The 20,805-nt window shown below is 38.9% G+C and overlaps 1 protein-coding gene across 5 annotated transcripts in view; it reads right to left on the bottom strand.

Annotated features, from left to right (window-relative positions):
- The window catches only part of LOC147350467 (uncharacterized), a 278,856-nt gene that overhangs the window by 51,042 nt on the left and 207,009 nt on the right, over window positions 1–20,805 (bottom strand). For 3 of the 5 annotated variants that reach the window (XR_015148929.1, XM_086362032.1, XM_086362033.1), the window contains one exon: window positions 12,351–12,458. The exons of 1 other annotated variant lie outside the window; for it this stretch is intronic. Coding sequence is in view for 3 of the 4 variants with exons in the window: in XM_086362032.1 (XP_086218158.1) it covers window positions 12,351–12,458 (108 nt within the window). In the remaining variant the exon portion in view is untranslated. Of the gene's footprint in view, window positions 1–3,401; window positions 3,509–12,350; window positions 12,459–20,805 lie in introns of those variants that run through there. One more of the 5 variants, XM_086362034.1, reaches the window with a different exon arrangement.

Genomic DNA, 20,805 nt, shown 5'->3' with positions numbered 1-20,805 from the left:
ACTCCATAGATATTAGGCCAGAGATCTCAGCCACTTTCTCAAGGGCCTTATCCACTACTGCGGGTCTGCAGTGATGTTCTTTTGGACATGATCATGATGGTGGTATGTATTGCACTGCTAATATTCATACCATCATCCTCTATGGAGTAGGAGGAAGCAAAGGATCTGGGTGGAATTTTATCTTACCTGTAATTTTTTGCCATGGGTAGTACTTATCCCGAATCTTTTTTTTCCCCCATTCCTTCTCTCCACTCTTTCCATCTTTACTGCCTCTCCAGTACTTCCTCATCTTGCTTCTCATGAACTAAAGTGGACAGCCTGATAGGTATTCTTCCCTACATTTCTCCCTGGTCATTGTAACTTTTGAAGGGGGAACTTGTTTTATCAGACACAAACACATTATAGAAAGGTATAGCTAACAAAAGACTATGGTCTTGGAATTGACAAATAAAAAATAAAAAAAAGTAAAGAGGAATAAATCCTAATATAAACCACATTTAATATATAACTAAGGTGATATTTCAATAAGTGGGAAAAGATAGTTCATCTCATAAATGGAACTTGAACATGTCATCTTTTCAAAGTTTACAATTAAGCATAGCATTTATTGTTATCTTTATTTTAAAATTTCATGGAAAACTACCAAAGGAAACCTGGAGTACAGAAAGACTATTCACTTAAGCAGAGGACAGTAACACAGTACATCAGAAGCTTATCCTCAAAGATGAAATATGGAACCTTTATGGTTACTGGTGTCATGTAAAAACATTCTTTGTGAAGAAGGTCAAACAACAGGATAGTCAAAATATATTTCACCTGTAGCTTTCTGCCATTTAACTTAAATAAACTCTCCGTTTTCTGGTTGCTCTGCTATTACAGGAGCAAACAATGTTAGAAGACCATGGTTAAGATTTCAATTGACCTCTCATTCCAGAAAGATTTTCTACCTCCGGGAATCCTCCCCTTTCAACAGCTCTATGCTGGATGTTCCAGTGAGCACCAATCTCATCCCCCTCGAGGTAGACAGGGCAGCAGTCCTGGCCACACGAGATTTAAGTACTGAAAATGCATCAGCAAATATTAAACTTATGATCTTTACATTTTCCTTTAATGAATATGTCATTGCAATTTTTTATCCTGGAGGTCAAGCTCCCTATTGCAGGAGCAGGTGAAATTTTACTTCTTAGAGAGATTTTTAGGCTTAAAAATCAGGTTTTGTGGAAAGAGAAGTTTAACTAAATTACTTTCTCTCCTTTCATATATTGAGAGCAATCCTGAAAAGACCAGCTAATGACTTTCTGTAAATATGAGTTGATGTTCCAAGTACTCTTGTTTAAGGCTTAACTAGAGTCAAGTGGAAGAAAGGGATAAAGGAAAATCCTGTTCTTTCATCTCCTTCCTGAGGAAGACAAGGGGAAATCTAGGTAGGAGAAAGTAGTAATAGAACATGTGTTTCCTGACTGCCCCTCTAGGCTTTGTTCCCAAGGGTGGGAGGCACTCGAGGTAACGCAGAAATCAAGCCGCTCCTCTCTGGCTGCCAGACACCTCCTGAGCTAGACCCCACCAGGACAGGGCATCAAGGTAACAGAGAAGCCCTGGGCTTTGCTTCTGAGCTGATGTGAACCCTCAGGTGGCCCCTACACTGAGCTAGGAGAATGGACTGCCAGGGACTTTATGGGACAAGGCTGGGTGATCTTGTAAAGGCCGAGGCAGGGTGAGGCAGGAGGGTGATGCTCCACCGCCCATGAGAGCTATGGGGAGGCCAAATCAGCAAGCAGAGGGTGGCCCTGGCTCTGTGGGGGCATTCCAAACTCCAAGAAGCCACGCACTTTCCATCTACAGATATGAAGCCCCTAAGGAAAGGGTACCCAGGAGCCACGGGCCGGTGCCCAGGAGCAGGTCACTGCTCGGTGAGCCAGAGGCCAGGGCCATTTCCTCCCAATGATCCACAGAGCCAGACACCACTGAAAGGAGAGAAACCTGGGGAAGAAGAGACTTTCCAGAGACTGAGCATTTTTGTTTAAAAGTCTTTGATTCATGTTGATATATGGCAAAACCAATACAATATTGTAAAGTTAAAACATAAAATAAAAAAAAAAAAAAAAGTCTTTGTCCTACCTTAAAAGAGTAAGTAACTGGGACAAAAGTAAAACTTTAAACTGCTTTAGGCAGTCAGTTAATACTTTGTTTTCCTGCTAATCAGCCAGTGAGAGCACAGGGAAATGCCAGCTAAATCACAAACAAAAACCATTCATTTTCACTGCAAAACCAAGCAGCGATGCAGGTTAAACCCATGTCTGGGCAACTCGGCTCCGTGACCTATTTCTGGATTGTCAGAGAAGCAGTTCCAGAGCTCCTAAGAATCCCCTAAAGGTGTTTGAAAACCCAAAAAAGACAATGCTGACTACCATCAGAATGCATCTTCTTCTTATCCAGCTCCCAGAGAAATTCAGACACACAAAAAAACACTTCTAAACAATTTTACTATCAACAAGTAATGATCTGGGTGGTGTGAAAGAGCACATCCATAAACCTCTTCTCGCTGCTCCTCTATTTGCCATGTCCAGCTTCTTTCCACTTCTCCATGATTGGGATCTTGGCTAAACCCAGATGCTCTGATTTATTTTTCCTTTCTCTTTTCAAACCACAGTAACTCACACAGGAGCCAAACCCCTTAACTAAAGAATAATTCATGGCAGAGCAGCTAGCGTTTTTTAACAAAATCATTTGGGTGGGGGCTTGGGGGGAGTGGGAGCCAGGAGGTCAGAAGTTGATCCCTGAGTGAGGTATGCAGAGGCCTCCTCCCCAGGCTAGCCTGCGGGGATTATCACATTACCCCAAGGGCCTGTGGCGAGGCCAGAAACAACGCCGCTTGGATCCTGTTCATCCCTTCCTCTGTTTTAGCACAGCCCACAGGGCAGTGAGGCTCTCCGCTCTCAGGACGCTGGTCCTGTGAAAGGGCTTGCTTTTTGCTGGTGGGAGAGTTACTGAAATTTAAGAGGTTCACTTTCCTCAGTGAAGAGAGGCCATGCTGCTTGAATAAATGATCCTTAAGCTCAGCATGTGATTCAGTGGAAGGCAACTGGGCTCCCCAACAAAAGCTCTAAGTGGTGCTTAGCAAGGCAAGGCCCAAGCAGCACAATACAGACGGGTGACTCATGAAAGGCTTTGTACTCACAAGCTTGGCCCGTCCTCTCTGCTCACAAATCACACACACACACACACACACACACAGAAGCTGCGGATTACTGCTCACAAATCACACACACACACACACACAGAAGCTGCGGATTACTGCTCACAAATCACACACACACGCACACACACACACACAGAAGCTGCGGATTACGACACTGAACTTCCCTCCTAGGTTACCCTGTCGACTGGTCAAGGGGCCTCACCCAGGTGTGAATGGTACGGAGCCGGCATGCCTCTGCAGAGATTGAAACCAAAGCAAAGCCAGCTGGAAACAGCTTCTGCGGGAGGACTTCCAGATCTGCATGGAAGGAAGGTTGAGTTGGGACTGGCAGAAACTTTCCCCTTTTCTTACTATAGAGAAAGTTTCAGATGCTCTATGGAAAATGAGGCAATTAGGTGAATGCCCCCTGGGAGACTGGCAATGAATGTTGGAGCACAGTTGCCAGGGACTGGCTTGAATGAGTGCTTTAGGTGGAGAGAGCTGGGGTGGTGTTGGAGAAGCCACATCCTAGTGATGGCCCTTCCTCCTCCTGCCTTTCCAGGTGTGTGGACTGGAGTGAGCTGTCATGTCAGTATGCACAATGTCATCGACGGGTGCTGCCTTGCAAAGAATCATGCCCACTGCCCTCAGCATGCTGTCTGCCTGTGGGAAGCCTGGGATCTGTGAACTGAGGGAGCCGCTGTGGTCTACACAAGGGTCTCCTTGGGGATGCACTGCATTGGCAGAAGGAAGAGGCTCCTGAAAACTTGTGTGGTGTGGTAAACTGTGGTTGACTTGGCAAGGCTTCCCTGTATATGAATCAATGATATGTGTCACTCTACTCAATTAAAAAAATACTTCCAGCAGAATTTCTCAAATGGCTTGTAACAGTACAGATTTTGCATTTCAAGAGTCAGCTTTCTCTTGAAAGACTATGAGGTTTACCAATAATCATATAAAATCCCCCATATTACATATGATTTTTATTATGGCTATGACTGTATAACATCTAATAACCTTTCTCCTAGATGAAGAAAATTAATTGAATCTACTCATCTTCCATCTACTATCTTCTCAGTTTCAATGGGGAAAAAAAAAGAAAAAGTGGAAAACAAATTATTTTTGTTTTAAGAGAATTAAAATAGCTAAGAAAGTATGCCCTTCTATACCGGTAATGATAGACCCTGCCTGGCTCCTACAGCGGATACTGTTTCAAACATTATAACATTTTGTTGATGAACATGCCCAACTGAATTTCTAACCATTCATTTTCTAAATTGTACTTTTTAAAACTTGACAAGACTCGTTTGGTTACTGAATTATATCCTCTTCTGAATTTCTTCCTTCTGAAAGTTCTTTTTTTTTTTTTTTCCTTAAAGGGATATTATCCTTGCTTTGCACAGTTTTCTTAATGGTCAGGTGTTCTCAATCTACTCCACAGCTTCACCATTTCTACTGGTTAATCTTCACATCTGAATCATGTATGTGCTGTGCTGTGTTGTGCTTAGTCGCTCAGTTGGGTCTGACCCATGAGGTCACGACCCCATGGACTGTAGCTCACCAGGTTTCTCTGTCCATGGGGATTCTCCAGGGAAGAATACTGAAGTGGGTTGCCGTGCCCTCCTCCAGGGGATCTTCCCAACCCAGTGATCAAAACAGGTCTCCCACATTGCAGGCAGATTCTTTACCATCTGAGCCACCAGGGAAGGCCTAATGGTGTATGGTAAAGGCCAGTTTCACAAGCAAAAGGTATTGCCTTATTAACAATTTACGAGAGAAGAAAACTGAGGATCTGATGTCAGAGGAGGTCTGGCCGAGACTCTGAATTTTATTCTGCGGTTTTCACCCTTTGATTTTTCTTTAAAAGGATCAAATGAGATACAAACCCAGGGGCCACAGGTCCATCCTTCTGAGAGGTGATAGTTAATGCCCAACAGACAGAAAGGACCTCATAATACAATGCGTGTTGTATCCAACTTGATGTTGGTCTACACAGAAATTCAAATATTGAAACCATCTTCCAGGGCCAAGAAGGAAAAAAAAATATTTTTTTTCAATATAGATCTAGCCAACATTAGGATATGTGTCATTTTTATTGTTATACTCGGTGTGCCCACAAATCCCAAAGCATGTTCCATATTAAGATTTTGGCTTCTATTAAGACCACAACTTTGGTATGGAAAGGCATGTCTCCTTTCATCTAAGTAGGAAAGAAAAACAAAGTAAAGAACAATAAAAAGCAATAGAGGCCTGAAATGTACCTATTTCTACTGATCTCACTAATCATTAATACTAATCTTTAATATTGAACTTCAATTGTTTTTTTACCTATTTCTTTTTACAAGAAATTCTTATGCCCTAAACACTTAATTCCCTTGGTCTCTAATAGTCTACAAGCTGCTTATGTTTTTGTTAAAAATCAGTAGGTTTCAAATTTCATGACCCCTCAATCACATTACCCTCCTAGGATTCTTAACCTAGGGTTCACTTGGATGGGGAAAAAGTATCTGTGACTTTGTCAACAGTACAAATTACAGACTTTTTGTATCATGTCATAACTGTATAGAGGAATTATTTACGCTCAGTGCTGTGTTCAAACCTGGTAACTTTTATGAAAACTCATTGGTAGATGTCATTTTAGTTTCTTAATGTTTCTTAATAAAAGGGCAAATTTATTACTGTGTTACAGAGTTATAAACATTTTGGTAATTGCATGTTATAATAATCCTATGCATTTATGCGTTTGTTTTCTGAAAAATCAAATAAATTACTATTATTCTGAGAGAGAACCTATGATTATTGAAGGAGACGGCGGCACACAGACACTCAAAAGCTAAGAAACTGCATAGCCAGGCCTATGCGAGTGGTGGTGTAGCTCAGGTGATGTATGAAGGATTCGAAGGAGCTAGGGACATAGGGCCTGCTTAATTTTCAAAGTTGGCCATGAAGGGGAAAAACACAGCGTGTGCACTATGTATATGCTATTCCCAACTCCCGCAACCTTGGACAATATTTACATATTTGTCTGCTAAGCTGCTAAGTCACTTCAGTCGTGTCTGACTCTGTGCGACCCCATAGACAGCAGCCCACCAGGCTCCCCCGTCCCTGGGATTCTCCAGGCAAGAACACTGGAGTGGGTTGCCATTTCCTTCTCCAATGCATGGAAGTGAAAAGTGAAAGTGAAGTCGCTCAGTCGTGTCTGACTTTTGGCGACCCCATGAACTGCAGCTTACCAAGCTCCTCCATCCATGGGATTTTCCAGGCAAGAGTACTGGAGTGGGGTGCCATTGCCTTCTCCAACATATTTGTCAGGGAGAGAGGGAAATAGTTAGCCACCTCATGGTCCAGTCATCATAAAAAAAAATGTGTGCATTTAAGTCCACTAACTATTGCCAAACATTCAACAGACAAAATTCAAGCCACTAATTCCATTGTAAGGATAGTTTTAAACCCTACAAAATACTTCTTTATTTTGAGGCCAATGCAGGAATGACAATCTGAAACGGTTTCTCTTTTTCCGTAGAAATGTTTATAAATCTCATCTAAGGCCTTAAATTGAGACTACCTTGTTCTTGGATGAACTGCACCCAATCTTGTCACATATTTTTGCAGGTTTGTGCTGCCAGTGATGGAAGCCTCATGGTCATTTCAAATATAAAACCTCATGAAGTTCATTTCAAAATGTTTGTAGTGGAGCAGTCCCCTGTTAAATCAGTCCCTCAGCAGAGACGGTGTTGGCCATGGGGTCTGGAATGGAGTACTTAGCATTCCTAAGGAGAAGCTCCTTAGCATCCCCTAAGGAAAATGTAGGTAATTGAAGTAATTAGTGGCACTCATGCACTGAAAACATTTTAATACTACATTTCCTGACTGAGCAGAGGTCCTTTTGCTGATTAAGAGAAAATGTAAAATATAAAATAATGGAAAGGTATGGGTTAGGGAGTCGTCCATGCTAGAAAGAACTGTCAGAAATTGGGAACTGGGGCTTCTAGAAACTTGAACCCAAAGAGAAATTACTTGTGAAATTTATAGCAGTAACTTTCTCCATCTATTACATCCTTCACTTTTCTTTTCTACCTCCTATTCCTTTCTTCTCCCGTCTCCATTATTTTCTCCTCTAAATGTCCAAACCCTTTCTCTCTTCCATCTTCTCTATTTTTCGTCTCTCCTCTCCCTCTCTTCCTATTAGAAAATTTCCTTTTTGAAAAGGATGTAGTCAAAACATCTCTCAGATAGTGTTTGCATGACATCTTTTGCCCCATTCTTTTGATTTCAAACTACCTGTGTCTTTATATTTGAAGGGTATCTCTTGTTAATAGTATATATTTGGGTCATGTATGTGTGAACACAAGTGTATTAATCCAGTCTAATAATCTCTTTTAATTGGAATGCTTAGGCCACTTAAAGCAAATGTAATCACGTATAAAGTGGGATTAGCTCTACAATTCAGCTATTTTCAAATTATCTAATCTGTTCTTCCATCTTCTTTACTTTTTTTCAAATTAAGCAAAGATTGTTTTTATTCATATTTCTTTGATTGGTTTTCTTAGCTCTATCTTTTTGTATTATTTATAATGATTACACTAGATGTTAAAATGTGTTCACTTGATTTATTATAGTTTACCTTGAATATTTTATGATATCACATTTTCACCACCCCCTCTGCCTTTTGGTATTGTTGTCATATATATGACTTCCATGTGTTATAAACTTCACAACGCATTGTCATTTTGTTGCTTTTCTCTTTTTGAACTGACTTTTATGTTCACCCGCATATATATATATATATATATATATATATATATATATATATACTTTCTGAGATTTTCCTTTTTTGCCAGTATAGTTTCAAAATACACAAAGCAAAAACTTGATAGATTGCCAATATAAATCACCAGCTCTTCCAGAAAACAAGATAAGGAAATAATTCCAAACTCATTCTATGAAGCCAGAATTACCTGATATCAAAACTAGACATTATAAGAAAAGAAAACTTTAGACCATTGTTACTAATGAGCATAGATGGAAAAGCTTTTAACAGAATTTTAGCTATTTGAATACAACCATATACAAAAAGGATAATACATAATGACAAAGAAGGGTTGATTCCGGGAATGCAGAGTTAACTTTAACATTCAATCAAATCAATCAAACTTCCAGTTATAAAATAAATAACTCATGAAGATTCAGGGTGCAAACATACTGTATTGCATGTCTGAAAATTTCTAACAGCATATGGTAAAAGTCCTCATTACAAAGGAAAAATTGCTGTGACTATGTATGGTGACATGTTAACTAGACTTATTGTGGTGGTCATTTTGCAGTATATACAAATATCAAATCATTATTTTGTGTACCTGAAACTAATGTAATGTTATATGTCAATTATATCTCAATAATTTTTTTTAATCAAGAAAGATAGTTTATTGTGATAGAAAAGCAGAGTCTTTGGGAGTGAGGGGATGTCTGAGTGGAAACACAGTGATGATTCTAAGAGAGGCTGATTTGTATCTTGACCCAGATGATGATTGTGAAAATACGTGAACAAAAGGAAGAGAATCATCTCATTAAGACTAAGAAGTAAGTGGTTGTTATTTTCAAGTGAAAAACAGTAACAAATATCTTCTGGCCATTTTCAGAGATCATCAATTTTTTAAAAAATTATATTTGATGTCATAAAAACTTAAACTTTACATAGAGAAAAATACTCTGAACAATTGAAATGGCAAGCCACACTAGTTTTAAACATTGTAACGTATCTTTAATATATAATAACTTTCCTACAAATAGACATAAAGATGAACATAATAATAGAAAAAATAGACATTAACAATGTCTAGATAATTCAGAAAATTAAAAAGCATAAATGGCAAATCAACCTATGAAAATTATGCTTATTTAAAAAAGGAAATCATTATAAAACATAACAAAGCATCATTTTAGCTTATTAAAATGCTGAAGATTTTTTAAAAGGTAATAGAATATTTTAGGGTGAGAATATAAAATGTTCTCACATACTGTTGATGAGAAAATATGTTGATACAATTTGCAAAAGTCTAAAAGATATATACTCATCTTAATACAGAAAGCTTTTTCACCAGAATTTACTTAAGAATAAAATAAAAATATGCACAAGTATTCTCTATAGTGAACTTAGCAAAAACAGTAGCAAAGCAATATATGCAGAAAATTTCATTTTCAGAAAACTACATTTATATGCATGTAGAAATATCAGAAGAGATAAAACTAAAATATAATAAAGATAATAGCTGGGGTGGGGTAGTATTATGTTTAAGTTTTAATTTTGTTCATTTCTTTTAATTTATGTGTTTTAGTTTTTGAAAAGCTACTTGATTTCTTAAAAATTCTATAATATGACTCAATTTAAATTTTTAACAATTATAAATATATTTAGGTGAAAATGTGTGTATAGAAAATGACTATGAAGAAAATTAGCATAATATTAACTGCAATACTTACTGCAATGATAGACTTTGGGATATTAATTTTTTCTTTAACACTTTTTCCTACAAAGAACATGTATTTCTTTTTATAACAAACAACTAATTTTTTAAGTAAATGAAGAATTTTTAGTGAAGTACAAGTAGAAAATATATAGTAATTGACATAAATCTCAGGCAAAGCAAGAGAGTCCATCATGGAAAGCAGTAATTTAAAATGTTAATTTATGAGATAGTTAAATTAGAAACAACTAAATTATGAACATAAATGGAAAAAAGTCAATGTAAAATCCATGAACATAGAGGCCTCAATGATTTCAGTGTTGACCTGGAACACTGCTAACTAGGCCATTTCTTTGAATAACAATTAGGTCCAGTTAGTTGAGAATGTTTTGGAGAAGGCAATGGCACCCCACTCCAGTACTCTTGCTTGGAAAATCCCATGGATGGAGGAGCCTGGTAGGCTGCAGTCCATGGGGTCGCTAAGAGTCGGACACGACTGAGAGACTTCACTTTCACTCTTCACTTTCATGCATTGGAGAAGGAAATGGCAACCCACTCCAGTGTTCTTGCCTTAGAATCCCAGGGACGGGGGAGCCTGGTGGGCTGCCATCTATGGGGTTGCACAGAGTCGGACATGACTGAAGTGACTTAGCAGCAGTAGCCATTGAGAATATTTAAAAGATTGAAAAAATATATATATTCAGAGTGCCAGATCTGTTTCTCTCTCAGGAATTAAGGAGAGAGATCCTTTCATACGTTTCTTAAGGACACAGATGCTTTCCTGAGACTCCTATGTCCAAGGCATCTAGACCAGGATGAGTTTGGTCTTTGTCTTTGAGCTCCCAGGAATAATGGCATTTTTCTACTACATTATTTATTACTGACATATGTGAGACAGAATTCTAGCTATTTTATAATCAAATTGGCAAAACTAACCAAATTCTCTGGTTGTGCGTTGGTGAGAAAAGCCTGTGATAGCTTTCTCATGACACATCCTCAGTTTTAGAACTCATTTGGAACTTGATGACATTCAGACTGAAAGGGCCAATTTATTTCTTCTCTAACATTACCCCAATATGTGATGAAATGTAGCTTAGAGAAATGGCTTATCTAACCCATGGATAAATGAAAATGACTTTGTCATGTGGTGACTTGAAAGCTTACTTATATTTAGAGTAGTATTCCAGACAATAGTGGTTAGAAAAAGCTCTACACACACAATGAGCCTTTATCCTCTTTCTCCAGATTAGTAGTTTTCAAAGTGTGGTCCCTAGAGTAGCAGCACTGTTAGAAATGCAATGTTTGGGCTGCCCCCTATTACTAAATCAGAAACTCTGGCATTGGGGCCCTGGAATCAGTTATTCAACAAATTCTCTAGATGATGGTAATGAACATAAAGTTTGAGAATGATTGTTCCAGGTGGTCTTTGATATGGATCCTTAGAGAACTACTTAAGAGACTAGAATAACACAATATTAAAAGCTATAGGAAATATTTTTCTCATGATGTTTTTGTGGAGATTTTAGAGCTTTTTTAATCATTTATTATGTTTGAAAGGTAAAAATTCCACATTTATCAGAATTCTTATCATGAATAAATAATACAGTGCGCCATTTAAGAAGAAAAACCATGTGTCAATGTTTTCCTGTTTAACATGAAGCATAGGGGAAATAACAAAATCCTACTAAAAGAACCTTGATCTTGTTTATCTTCCATTACACATTGTCATATAATATTTCTATGTACCCTATCAGTTCAGATCAGTTGTTCAGTTGTGTCCGACTCTTTGTGACCCCACGGAATGTAGCACACCATGTATGTTCATTAAGTTGGACTCATGCTAACATCAAAGTCCTAAACCCTGGCATCCACCAACACTAATACAATAAGAATGTTTTGCTATCATTACCAGGTAGCTCAAAAATTAGAGTTTAATATTATCTCATTTAGCAGCTCAGATATAAGAAAATAGAAGGGGAGAATTTGAGAGTGCTGCTGCTGCTGCTAAGTCGCTTCAGTCGTGTCTGACTCTGTGCGACCCCATAGACGGCAGCCCACCAGGCTCCCCCATCCCTGGGATTCTCCAGGCAAGAACACTGGAGTGGGTTGCCATTTCCTTCTCCAATGCATGAAAGTGAAAAGTGAAAGTGAAGTCGCTCAGTCATGTCCGACTCTTTGTGACCCAATGGACTGCAGCCTACCAGGCTCTTCTGCCCATGGGATTTTCCAGGCAAGAGTACTGGAGTGGGGTGCCATTGTACACATTGCAAAATCTGCAAATTATCAGTGTAGCTCTATGAGTCTGCATTCTACAGCAAGAATACTTTCTAGAAAAGGGAATCAGAATACATGCTTTGGTAGAAGGAAGTGAAATTTGATAAGGGCCTCATGTTCATTTCAACTATACAGGAAAAATATATCTATACAGGAAAATATAACTATATAACTACACAGAAAAAATATACCAGCAGACAAAACTAAAGCTATTTCTATTCCAGAGTAAATTCTGGGATCCTCAGAAAATTTTGAATGTATCCTCTCTTTAATCTTCAAAGCATAGTGTTTAAGCTATCTCTTGCAATTATCTATTCTTACAAATCTGCAATTTACACAAGACTTTGTGGGGATAGCTCGTCTCTGCTCTGCATGGCGTCAACTGGTATGGCTTAACACTGGGGGCTGGAGTGAGTGAAGATTCATTTACTCACATGTCTGATGACTGATTCCAGTCACTTGTTGAGGATTTTGCTGGGATTGTTGACCACTCACTCACCCATGTCTTCTTCATGTGGCCTGGGCTTCTAAGGGTGAGCACTCTGAGAAAGAAAGACAGGTGAAAAGCCACATTACCTTTTCCAGCCCAGCCTCTAAAGTCAAGGCTGGCAAGACTTCTGTCATTTTTGAATAGTCAGAGCATTCCCTCGCCATCCTTCCCAGAATCCAGGGGAAAGTATATAAACCTCATTTCTTGATGAGCAAGTGCCAAGGTTCTGGGAAAGCATGTAGGACCAGAAATGAAGCTACAGCCACTTTTGCAAAATACAGTACAGCCACAGCCCTCGGTGAACAACAATTTACATTTCTTCTCTGGACATGAGAGTGAGCAAGCCTGCAGACAATTCCAACTTCTAGCCTTAGCGTCAACCCAGCTGTTTGTGAGTGGATGAAAAGAAAGCTAATCCCACTGGGCCCTGGACCAGGCTGCAAACTCATGAGCAAAAGCAAAACATATTGTTTTGCTTTAAGCCTTTATCTATGTATTGGAATGTTATATAGCAGTAGATAAGTGGAAGACACATTCTCAAATTTTCCCTAGTTAAATACAGGTAAGAGACACAATGACACAGGAGACACTGTTCAACTCAACGAGATTTATAATATAAGAAAGGCTGGCTCTCAAGCTCGCTCTCATTCTATTTCTCCAGAAAGCATTTTGAAATATCTGAGGGTTATTCCAATCATAGTGATAATGCTGAATTCACCTGAATTTATGCAAAAATAGTACATTACAAATTTTGGTACCTTACCTATCATTATAACATACTTCTAATGACACTCCAGTGTGTGATAAGAAGATGCAGATTAGAAAGTACTGTCTCAGATACACTTAGGGGTAAAAATTTCTTCAAAAAAATTTAACAAATAACCCTGAAATTAACAAACGAATGCAAAACTCTGAGCTTAGTTTTATCTATATTTCAAAAAACTCTGCCTCGGGTAGCATGTTGCTGGATAGACAGGAGCATGTACAAATGGAATGGGACATGGAAACACTATCAATAAGCAACTTGCTCTGTTCACTCCGAGAGATGGTGAAGGAACCATCGGTCACTCTCTCTGTCATTGAGCAAGTTCTTCATAAATAACAGTGACCACCATTCTTATTGTTCCCAGTAGAGTCTCAGCATTTTACCTGATTCCACATTCTGTCCAAATAAAATTCTGAATAATAATTTGTGTGGTCATTTTATTCATAAGTCAAGTATTTACAAAAACAACTTGTGGGTTTGTGGGATGTCTTCTGATATCTCTGGACAAATCTTTGGAACAATTTCTGAGAGAATGGATCTGGATAATGTACTTTACATCCCGATCTGGAATCAAGACATGAGGCTCACGTTTGCCCTGGATTCATCATGTTTCATTCTGTTAGCTGTCCTCCTCTTCACAGTCTGAATCCCTGCCAGTTATAACACTACATCTGCTGGTTACAACTGAGCAACAAGAAGACTTTTCACTAAAAGCACTCAACATATTTTTCCAGTGGTCTCCACTGGAACTTTAAATTCAGCCTCTAAGTGCTTTGTAAAATTAATTTGCTTGCTTAGCATTTCATACTTCCTTTAGCACAGTATGTAAGAAAACTGCAGGAAGAAAGTCTTTGCCCGAGTTTTCACTGATAGAAGAGCTTTGCTTTCTACCCAGCATAGTTATGTTGAAAAAGAGTCCCAACCATACCACTTCCATTAAAACACTTTACCTGATTGCCTAGTAAGTCATCCCTGTAATCAAAACATTTTGTTGAATTTTCTGACAGGTACATGGATTTTGATAATTAAGTTATCAGACTTGAAGCTTTCAGACCAATCATTAAAATCTTTCTTGGTCTAAAAATAAAGCCCCAAAGATGATTATATGATTACTATAAAATGGAAAATATGAAACATTAAAACAAGTGGCCTAGTACATGCTGTTTTCAAAATGAAGACAAGATCTTGGTTTTAACCTGCAGGGAGCTCATAGTTGTACATTCTGGGCTAGGCTATAAGTAAAGGGTTTATCATATGACAGATAAAGGCAGAGCCTGATTTCCCTGTCCACCCTCATACCCAAAAGATCAAAAAGTCAATTTATCTCTGAAGTCCAAAACCATCAGTTATGAAAAGTCTTTCACTTAGAGATGACTTTTATTTTCATCAGTCTCCATCAACCTGGAAGCACTGAATATCCAAGTTTGTAAGATACATGCCTCTGATTTGCTCAGAAATATACAGAGTAGACTTGTATGTACATTTGTATATGCATGGATATTTAATATAGCAATAGCTAACACTATCTTTCAAACATTTTGTGGAACAAAAGCAAGCCATCATTTGCATTCATAAAGGACCCCCTCTCTCTTTTTCACAAAAAAATAAGAAGTTTTATTTTTTCTTATTAATACTTTATTTTTTAATTGGAGGAAGATAATTGCTTTACAATGTTGTGATGGTTTTTGCTGTACAACACAAAACAAAACAAAAACGTGCAAAATTCTGTGAGGCAGGACCTTGCTAGTCTCCTACTACATTGGTTATATTAAGTGCACTTTCAGCAAAGGAAAATCTATAGGCTTTATTATCTATTTGCCCAAATCAAAAGGACTGTAGCCCTGGGGATTGTTGACCATAACTGATCTTTTCCTCATTATTTAAAATAAATGAAGGGATATAAATTTGAAACATCTTATCTGGTCTAAGAGCCAAAAATGCAAGTTTATAAAAGTAAACCCGGAAAAAGGCTTTTTGGGCTAGTTGACAGGCATCCAGGAAGCTGCTATGGCAAGTGTGGCCTGCCTGGTGTTCCTTGACCCTGTGTTCTGAGCTGGGTAGATTGAAACCCAAACTCTCCCTGCCATGTGAGATAGCCCATGGGTTTAATCTTAGGTTTCTGGGATGCTGAGTCTCTTTCATGGCACCATGGCTGCTTCTGGCTTAGCATGTGGTACCAACCAGCAATACACATGCATGTGAGGAAGTCCATAGTGCTAAGGCTCTTCCATGTATCTCTGCAAGAAATCTCATTCAAAGAGTCTAAGTTTGGATAGCTTTAAGATGAAATACAACAATCATAAACTTCATGGGAAATAGATGGGGAAACAGTGGAAACAGTGTCAGACTTTATTTTTCTGGGCTCCAAAATCACTACAGATGGTGACGGCAGCCATGAAATTAAAAGACGCTTACTCCTTGGAAGGAAAGTTATGTCCAACCTAGATAGCATATTGAAAAGCAGAGACATTACTTTGCCAACAAAGGTTCGTCTAGTCAAGGCTATGGTTTTTCCTGTGGTCATGTATGGATGTGAGAGTTGGACTGTGAAGAAGGCTGAGCACCGAAGAATTGATGCTTTTGAACTGTGGTGTTGGAGAAGACTCTTGAGAGTCCCTTGGACTGCAAGGAGATCCAACCAGTCCATTGTGAAGGAGATCAGCCCTGGGATTTCTTTGGAAGGAATGATGCTAAAGCTGAAACTCCAGTACTTTGGCCACCTCATGCGAAGAGTTGACTCACTGGAAAAGACTCTGATGCTGGGAGGGATTAGGGGCAGGAGGAGAAGGGGACGACAGAGGATGAGATGGCTGGATGGCATTGCTGACTCGTGGACGTGAGTCTCAGTGAACTTTGGGAGTTGGTGATGGACAGGGAGGCCTGGCGTGCTGCGATTCATGGGGTCGCAAAGAGTCGGACACGACTGAGCGACTGATCTGATCTAATCTGATCATGTAGGTAGGTAGGCAGAAAGTAAATGATATCATACTAATTGGTCCTGTCACGTCTCCTATCAATAAGAAATCAACTGCCTGTGTTTAAACATATTTAGGTTCTGAGTTTAAACAGTGGCTATTTCTCAAAGGTTTGGAGCTTTGGTAATGAGGCTTCTTTGGGGCCAGAGACTATATTTAACTCACTCTTATATCCCTAGAAGTTAGTACAGTACCTAGCAAAGGTATTCTGTAAATATTAAGAAAATAAAGCATTATAGGCTCAGTTTAGCATGCAAACATGTTTTATGACCATCCTACTTTTATAGTGGAGAAGGAAATGGCAACCCACTCCAGTATTCTTCCCTGGAGAATCCCATGGACAGAGGAGACTGGTGGACTAAAGTCCATGTGGTCGCAAAGAGTTGGACATGACTGAGCAACTAACATACATATAACTTTATAGAGCCTATTCCTTAAATTTGTGTATATGATTCACTAAAATTCCTTTAAATGATAACTGTGCAGCCAATGCTTTATTAATAACTGCAGAAAAAAAACTACAGGGTCTTAGCATTCCCCTCCCCTCTTCTCAATAACCTCCTGTGTTTATCTTGTACTTAGTACAATAATAAAAATATAGTAAAAAGCTTTTCTTCTGGGATAACAGAATTAAAACGTAATGCTGTAATGCTCTTGCCCAGCAACTGTGCAGATTTAGGAAAGATGCTGTTAATGACAAAACACAGACACAATGCTAGGTAGATCTGCTGTTCCTAGAAAGTAGTCTTTTTAGAAGCATTTTACTACAGCCTTTCTTCTCTCAAATCATAGTGACAAGTAAATGTCAGTTCCCAGAAGGATCATAAAGACCACAGAGTCAAGAACATAATTCGTGAGGTAACACACAATACAGCATCTGCAATCCCTGTGCCTTCCCACAAGACAAATACACTCAAGAAATGCTCAAGGACACAGGCATTCCACAGGGTTCCACTTATACTTCCTTGAATACTGCATATTACTGAATCTTGTTCAAGACTCAGAAAACTTGTTTTAACCTAAATTCTTCTCAGGCCCATTTATCCATTTCTATTAGGTTTTGAGGAGAAGGCAATGCCGACCCACTCCAGTACTCTTGCCTGGAAAATCCCCTGGATGGAGGAGCCTGGTGAGCTGCCATCCATGGGGTTGCTAAGAGTCGGACACGACTGGACGACTTCACTTTCACTTTTCACTCTCCTGCATTGGAGAAGGCAATGCCGACCCACTCCAGTACTCTTGCCTGGAAAATCCCCTGGATGGAGGAGCCTTGTAGGCTGCCAACTATGGGGTTGCACAGAGTCGGACACAACTGAAGCTACTCAGCAGCAGCATTAGATTTTGAGCACAACTGGCAGGGAGTGGGAAACAAACAAACAAAACCCCAAGCAAACAAAAGAACCCACTTTCAAGGTATTCAAATTAAGTTTATTTTATTTAACTAGGCACCTTTATCCAGTCCATGGGGTTTCCCTGGTGGCTCAGACAGTGAAGAATCTGCCTGCCTGCAATGCAGGAGACCCAGATTTGATCCCTGGATCAGGAAGATCCCCTAGAGAAGGAAATGGCTACCTACTCTATTATTCTTGACTGGAGAATCCCATGGACAGACAAGCCTGGCGTGCCATAGTCCATAGGGTCACACAGAGTCAGACATACCTGAGGGACTAAAACACACACACACACACACACACACACACACACACACTTACATCCATTCCATAAGATGTTAGGAATACACTCTTTCTAGTCTCAAACACAGAATTTAATCTGCTTATTCTCTGAAAGAACTAATTTTACTATCAAAGAATAACTTGAGTCAATTAATCTCATGTTTTTAAATTTCACAATACTATAAAAATTAGAAAAAAATAATCAGGGGAGCTACATAAATTATTTTTTTCTAGGTAAGCTCATTAAGAATTTTCTAACTACTATCCCCATTTTATTATTTTTCAAAATGACATTTTAAACCATAAAAAGTAAGAAGAATATAATTTGAACCTGCATCAGTTCAGTCCAGTTCAGTCACTCAGTCGTGTCGGACTCTTTGTGACTCCCATGGACTGCAGCATGCCAGGCCACCCTGTCCATCAGCAACTCCCAGAGTTTACTTAAACTCATGGCCACTGAGTTGGTGATGCCATCCAACCATCTCATTTTCTGTCATCCCCTTTTCCTCCCACCTTCAATCTTTCCCAGCATAAGGGTCTTTTCCAATGAGTCAGGTCTTTGCATCAGGTGGCCAAAGTATTGGAGTTTCAGCTTCAACATCAGTCCTTCCAATGAACACTCAGGACTGATCTCCTTTAGGATGGACTGGTTGGATCTCCTTGCAGTCCAAGGGACTCTCAAGAGTCTTCTCCAACACCACAGTTCAAAAGCATCAATTCTTCTGCACTCAGCTTTCTTTATAGTCCAACTCTCACATCCATACATGACTACTGGAAAAACCATAGCCTTGACTAGACGGCCCTTTGTTGGTAAAGTAATGTCTCTGCTTTTTAATATGCTGAACACTCATACAAGCAAAAGTTAGTTTAGAATTATCAAAACTTACCACATTTTAATTTTACTTAATTTTTATGTTAGTAAATTGAACTCATGTTGAGACTCGCTTATGTAATCTATAGTGAGAAGGTTTCCATCACCAATAGAGTACAAAAGCACATATCTAGGAAGACACTGGTGTGGATAAACTGTCTTATTTCCCTGAAGACGTTGATGAAAAATATGTTAGGCTGAGAAGCAAGCATCAACCAGCCTAGACAATTAAGACTTTTTACAGAGCTGTGCCTTGTCTTTCTGCTATTTTGTTTGCTGACATTTACACTTTAAAACCAGCACAAACAGGGTGTCTATCTTATCTTCCATGTACTAATTTGACCCAGAAATACTCTCATATAAGTAGGTACACGAGATACTAATATCAGAAATCTAAACCCCTTCCAGATCCATTTCCATATTTAAAATGAGTTCATCTAACAAATGAGCTTTTCAGTTTATTAACAGCTGACCCATTTCACATACCCTGTTGCGTGTTAGGAGACTGGTTCTTCACAAGATAGTTTCAGTGAAGCCCCACTGATATTGAGTTGTCATGCTGCTTTGATTTACTTCTACAACTCCAACATCATCACAACAGAAAGGTATAATTGGAAGGAAGATGTTCTTAAATATTAAAAGCATAATCAGTGCAAACCAGGTTGAGGAGAAACGATTACCAAGGTTAGACAGCTTCTATCAAGCAGGCATCCATGTGAAATCCCAAGATTCCAAATGATTAAGCAGACTTCAAGAAGGACAACAACCATTTAATTTCTTTACTTCCTGAGGAAAGTACAAAAGGCACAGGTCCCTAAAATGATCTCAGATTGCCTCTTGAGGTAAGTTACTCCTGGTTATAATAAATTTGTTTCCTCTAATTTGTTTATTTCAAGTAAGCAATATGAAACAGGCAAAGGCTAACAGAGTTTTGCCAAGAGAGCACATTGGTCACAGCAAACACCCTTTCCAACAACACAGGAGATGACTCTACACATGGATATCACCAGGTGGTCAATACTGAAATCCGATTGAGTATATTCTTTGCAGCAGAAGATGGAGAAGCTCCAAATGGTCAAAAAACAAGACCAGGAGCTGACTATGGCGCAGATTATGAACTCCTTATTGCAAAATTCAGACTTAAATTGAGGAAAGGAGGGAAAATCACTAGACCATTCAGGTATGACCTAAATCAAATCCCTTATGAGTATACAGTGGAAGTGACAAACGCATTCAAGAGATTAGATCTGTTAGAGTGCTTTAAGAACTATAGACAGAGGTTCGTAACATTGTACAGGAGGTGGTGATCAAAACCATTCCAAAGAGAAGGAAATGCAAAAAAGCAAAATGATTGTCTGAGGACAGCTTACAAATAGCTGAGAAAAGAGTAGTGAAAGGCAAAGGAAAAAAAGGAAAGATATATCCATCTGAATGCAGAGATCCAAAGAATGGCAAGGAGAGATAAGAAAGCCTTCCTAACTGATCAATGCAAAGTGGAGGAAACATTAGAATAGGAAAGACTAGAGATCTCTTCAAAAAGATTAGAAATACCAAGGGAACATATCATGTAGAATGGGCACAATCAAGGACAGAAATGGTATGGACCTAACAAAAGCATAAGACATTAAGAAGAGGTGGCAACAATACACAGAAGAACTACACAAAAAGATCTTCATGACCCAGATAATCACGATGGTGTGATCACTCACCTAGAGCCAGAAATCCAGGAATGTGAAGTCAAGTGGGCCTTAGAAAGCATCACTACAAACAAAGCTAGTGGAGGTGATAAAATTCCAGTTGAGCTATTTCAAATCCTAAAAGATGTTGGTATGAAAGTGCTGCACTCAATATGCCAGCAAACTTGGAAAACTCAGCAGTGGCCACAGGACTGGAAAAGGTCAATTTACATTCCAATCCCAAAGAAAGGCAGTTCCAAAGAATGTTCAAACTACTGCACAATAGCACTCATCTCATATGCTAGCAAAGTAATGCTCAAAATTCTCCAAGACAGGCTTCAAAGATACGTGAACCAAAAACATCCAGATATTCAATATGGATTTAGGAAAGTCAGAGGAACCAGAGATCAAATTGCCAACATCTGTTGGATCATAGAA

Source organism: Bos grunniens, chromosome 20 (genome assembly GCF_055505025.1).
Source record: "Bos grunniens cultivar Pamir isolate PY7600 chromosome 20, Bosgru_T2T1.0, whole genome shotgun sequence".
Lineage (NCBI taxonomy): Eukaryota > Metazoa > Chordata > Mammalia > Artiodactyla > Bovidae > Bos > Bos grunniens.
Note: the sequence above shows the minus strand (reverse complement) of the source record. Positions and strands in the feature narration are given on the sequence as shown.